At 30.7% G+C, this 4,968-nt stretch overlaps 1 protein-coding gene across 1 annotated transcript; it reads right to left on the reverse strand.

Moving 5' to 3' along the window:
- Positions 1 to 515: 515 nt before the first annotated feature.
- Positions 516 to 4,241, reverse strand: LOC147706477 (uncharacterized). The gene is made up of 3 exons (XM_086929090.1): positions 3,804 to 4,241; positions 1,201 to 1,416; positions 516 to 1,124 (listed from the first exon to the last, which is right to left on the reverse strand). Exons 1-3 carry the CDS (start codon positions 4,239 to 4,241, stop codon positions 861 to 863), a joined length of 918 nt encoding a protein of 305 aa, XP_086785216.1. The 3' UTR covers positions 516 to 860.
- Positions 4,242 to 4,968: the final 727 nt, after the last annotated feature.

Raw genomic sequence — 4,968 nt, forward strand, 5'->3', positions numbered from 1 at the left:
ACTACAGTGTTCTTTAAAAAGTTCCTTTTTTATGACATATAGAAAGATATACTCACATGTACATATTATTGGCATTCTTTTTGAACTGAGATAGTTTCAATTGTGTGTTGAGCATTTTGTTAGTTCGTATTTAGTTATATATTATAATTAACTTGGTAAATAATATGGTAATCTGCATGTACATTCCTTTGGCAAAACAAGTAGTAACAATGTAACAAGTATTTATTTTTTAGAATCAAGTAAAATAAACATAACAATTATAAAAAAAGAGAGTGCAATTTTTGGGTGTTTTCTAATATACACTTTACTAATAACAATTAGTTAAAGTATCATGACAATAAAGTGCAATATTTTAAATAATGCAACAAGTAACATAAAAATGCACAGTTTTTCAAACATAAAAAGTATTTTAGCATTTACATGAACAAGAAATGAATTTTTTTATAGAAATAACTTTCAGAAAAAATCAGATATAAGTAATCAGTAGTATCATCCAACCTATTCACGTCACTTTTTAGTGTTTTTAATACTGTTATGGCAACAATGTTTGTAGATCAATTCTAGCAACATATAGTGCAATTTTTTAGTATTTTGTAAGATACACTTTTGTAAGTATTTGTGATAGTACAATCACGATAAAGTGCAGTATTTTAAATAATGCAACAATCAAGAAAGATATGCACAGTTTTGCAAACAAAGAAAGTATCATTTAGTACTGTTACATGAACAAGAAATGGATTTTGGGATACAAATAACTATCTAAAAAAGTCAAACATAAGTAATCAGTAGTAGTATGCAAACTCTTCATGTTACTTTATAGTATTTTGTATGCGGTATTGCAACAATTGTTTATATTGCAGTTATATTTCTCTTATTATGTCTGTAATGCAACCATTACAAAACAGTACACTAAGTGTTATTGGCAAAAATGGCATTAAAGCATTTTCAAAATCTTCTGTGTCAGTCTCAATGTTTAAGAAGTCCATCAAAGGTGTATTATTGATGTCCATTGATTGCAAGTTTTCATTATTTTCTATTTGCACCACCATTGTGCTTTTCTCCTGGTAGGTTTTTTCCATCCCAAATAACGTTACAGTTATGTTTTCTTTTGGTGGTTGTATAACCTATGGAAATAGTGTTTTAGTACATCTTTTTTAATTTTCTAATAGCATTTTGATATTGCTAGAAATATTTACTTACTTGTATTGTAGTGTGTCTCGTTGTGTTCAATATCTTCTCTCCATTGAACTCATGTACAGCCATATGTGTAAGCTGAACATATTTCCCAATTTCAATCGTAAAATCAGTGGCGTCTCTCCATAGACTTATCTTCACTGAATCTGTAGCATCATTAATTGTAATGCTCCTTATTTTGGTGTCTTGGCCTCCAACAAGTATATTTTTAGTATCTTCTGCCTGTGGTATGTAAAGTAGGCATTTGTTGCAGTTTTGTATACTTTAATGAATGTTGAACAATAAATTTACTTTTTTGTATATGTACACTCAGAATTATTCAGAAACATACTATAGACATTTTTATATTTGCAACATTAGATAATGGAAACAAAAATTATAAATTCTTTGGCATGCAAGTTTTGCTTACTTTTTTACAAATGCAAATGGATATAATTTGTGTTACTTACCTTGTATTGCTGTTTATAGTTAACAAATCCATTCATGTATTGCTAGTATATTTTAGCTTTCTTTTGATTAAACTTTCTTTTTTGTCTTTCTACATTTCTACTTTTGGTAATTAGTAAGTCCATTGATGGTACATGGAGTTTTCCATAGGCTGATATTATACTATCATAGTATCAATGTTAATACATCAGCTGGAAAGAGCTGGGGTCGTAGGAGCCTTTTCTATTTTGGATAGAAGTGGCATGCCTCTTGTTCTGTTGGAGTTGTGTTGGACATCTTTGGTTTGCATGTAATATAAGAGCTGTCAGCAGGGGCGGCAGGGAAGAGCATGAGAGCAGGAGATATTCCTGCTTAGGGTAAGAGTATGTTATGTTCTTGCTGTCTTGGAACTGCATTGTACATTATCACGTTAAGGGTTATAGATGAGCTCCTAGTAGGTTGGGCAGGAAAGAGTTGGAGGGTAGGAGCTTGTCCTTCTTTAGGTTGAAGTCTGCTAAGCTTGTTGGTATGTTGGTGCTGCGCTCGACACTTAGGTCTAGTGCAACAGAAGAGCTTTCAGCAGGGATGGGCAGGAAGTGCTAGAAGGTAGGAGCTTTTTCTGTTTTGGGTGCAGCTGTCAGCAGTGGTGGTAGGGGGAGGTGGCATCCCATACTGCTCTGCTGACAACACAGCAGTTGTCAGCAGAGCAGTTGGGGGGGATGCAGGGAAGTTCTGGAGGATAGGAGCCTTCTTTCTATGGTAGAAGTCTGCTTAATAAGTCATCAAATATACAAAGATACTGTGCGAGTACTCATGTTGTATGTATATATACATAAAACTTCCACAAAGCTCATAGAATTGCAACATGTCTCTTGAATTGTTTGCTACTGTGAGTTAGAAAGGGTCTCCTCAGCTAGGAGTTTTCCCCATAAGTTAATATTGTTTTTTTTTATACATATTATGAAAGGAAAGTTATAGGGATTGATATGGAGATGGGAGTTAAGAGGAACAAAATAGAGCAAAAAGTACAATAAGACTAGCCTAAGGTAATAAGCTGTTGATGGAGTACTTTATGTATTTTACATTCAGATTGTGGATCATGTAGTAATTACTTGTTTCAGATATTATTGTATAATTTGTTGTACAAGTATGTATTTGAAACAAGTAAATGCTGTTAAAGTTGTATATTTGGGTAGGAGTCTGCTTAATAAAATACGAAATATCCATGTAAACTGTGTAGTACTTATGTTGTATGTATAGGTACAATAAATTCTTTCAAGAAGCTCATACAATTGCAACTTGTTTCATGGAATTGTAACAGTTACTGTAAGTTAGAAAGTGTCTCTTCAGTTAGTAGTTTGCCCTATAAGCTAAGATTGCCTCTTGTACACATATACTAAAAGGGAACTTTAAGGGTAGGAATGTAGATTGGAGTTTATAGGAACAAAATAGAGCAAGATGTACAATAAGGCCAGCAATAGGTGATAAGCTGTTAATGGTTACTTGATATATTTTATTTCTTAGCTATTGTAGAACATGTAGTAATTACTTGTTTTGGATATTATTGTACAATCTTATTTGTTGTACAAGTATCTATTTTAAACAAGTAAATACTGTTTGTATTGTGTGTTGTTATTTTTCGGATTTAGGTAACATATATAAAATTATTTACTTACTTTATTATAGTAGCTGATTGTTGCTTTGGAGGGTATAATTAACATAATAAAATAGTTCCGAATAAAATTTTGTAAGAAAATAATTGCATATTAATTACTTGTTGCAGATAGCAATGTACACCTATTTTTTTGTACAAGTAGTTATGTGAAACAAGTAAATTATTTGCAGCTAAGTTGCATATGTTATAGAATATTTCTGTTTTTTGTAATGTATATAGAGAATTTACTTACCTTGTATTAATGGATAATAATCGTCTCATATATTTGTATATCTTTATGTACTGTTCTATTTAAATATTGGCATGTTAGCAATAGTAATATCATAAAACAGTACCTTTTATATTATTTTATGAAAATTATAACTTGTAAAACTTGTATACATATAAACATTGCATTTTATTTGTAATGAAAACAATTACATTTATTGTACAATTAAGAACTCTTTTTAGTATAATGAGGTACTAAGACAAATAGTTGCATGCAAAATAATAATAAAATAATGCTTACTTCTGTTATTGTTCCTGACACACTCAGGAGTGTCTTTACAGCAGCTCCTCGAACAGCTTTTATCGGAGATACTGGTGGGGCTGGCGGTTGTAGGATGCATTCCGCTTCCTGGATAATACCTGCTGAAATTGTAAGGGGTGGCATTCTTGCTATTTTCGTTTGCTTTGTCAACAACAAAATATCATTTTTGAAAATGTAATTGCGAATAAGTAATCCATTTTGTTCTTTTGTTTGCATATAGTAATCCTCATTATAACATGTTGCTTTTATAGTACTACTTTCATCAGCTAATGCCATATGATACAAAACTTTATTTTCTTGTTTTGAATTTCGATAATAAGTTTTAGGTGAACATTTGATGATGTTGACTCGTAGCGCTTTCTGGTATGGCTTGGAATCAAATTGTTTGATGCTCTTTAAGTCTTTAATGGAAATCATCTGTAAAATAATATGTAAATATTAATAATCAATACTGTTATTTTTGCAAAGACAGTACTTTCATAGGGTGACATTGTTAAACAGTACATTAAATAGCTATCCATATTGGTTTATGATCACTGTAATATGATTCTAATGTTCCGTAATTTGTATGATGTGCATTTGTAAAAATGTGATCTAGTAAAGAGTTGTAATCTGTTGTAGATGTGTTAATTTTCTGCTCACAATTAAAATTTGTTTTCATGTAGTTTTGTAGTAATTTGCTACTGTATGTTGTTTGTTGTAGGTCAATGTTAAAATCACCCATTATGATGTATTTATGATGTGGATATGCATTTAATGTCGAACTTAAAATTGCTAGTAATGTTTGTATAGCAACTTTTGGTGGTTTGTATATAATGACTATTAAGTATTGTGTATTGTTAATTATTTGTGTGAATTGTAGAATGTCAATTTGTTCTTCTGTTGTAAAAATTGGATTTATAACATGTTGTTTGTTGTAATATATAGCTATTCCATGTTTTGTGTGCATGTTGTAAAATTTGTCAAATAATAAACAATTGTAATGATCAATATTATATGTTTCGTTAGGTGTTTTGTGTGTTATATTTATTTCAGTTAAACATAACACGTCTGCATTTAATATATTGGTATCAGATTTCATTGCTTTGAAATGTTTTTGTAGTGATCTTATGTTATGTGCTATTAGTGTGAATTTTTTGTTGTA

Source organism: Lissotriton vulgaris, chromosome 7, assembly GCF_964263255.1.
Source record: "Lissotriton vulgaris chromosome 7, aLisVul1.2, whole genome shotgun sequence".
Classification (NCBI taxonomy): domain Eukaryota; kingdom Metazoa; phylum Chordata; class Amphibia; order Caudata; family Salamandridae; genus Lissotriton; species Lissotriton vulgaris.

Coding starts and splice junctions, on each gene's coding strand:
- LOC147706477 (XM_086929090.1), bottom strand. CDS start 4,241: ATGATTTCCATTAAAGACTTAAAGAGCATCAAACAATTTGATTCCAAG. Junction 1,417..3,803: donor TGTCAGGAACAATAACAGAA/GTAAGCATTATT, acceptor TACATACCACAG/GCAGAAGATACTAAAAATAT. Junction 1,125..1,200: donor CGAGACACACTACAATACAA/GTAAGTAAATAT, acceptor CTATTTCCATAG/GTTATACAACCACCAAAAGA.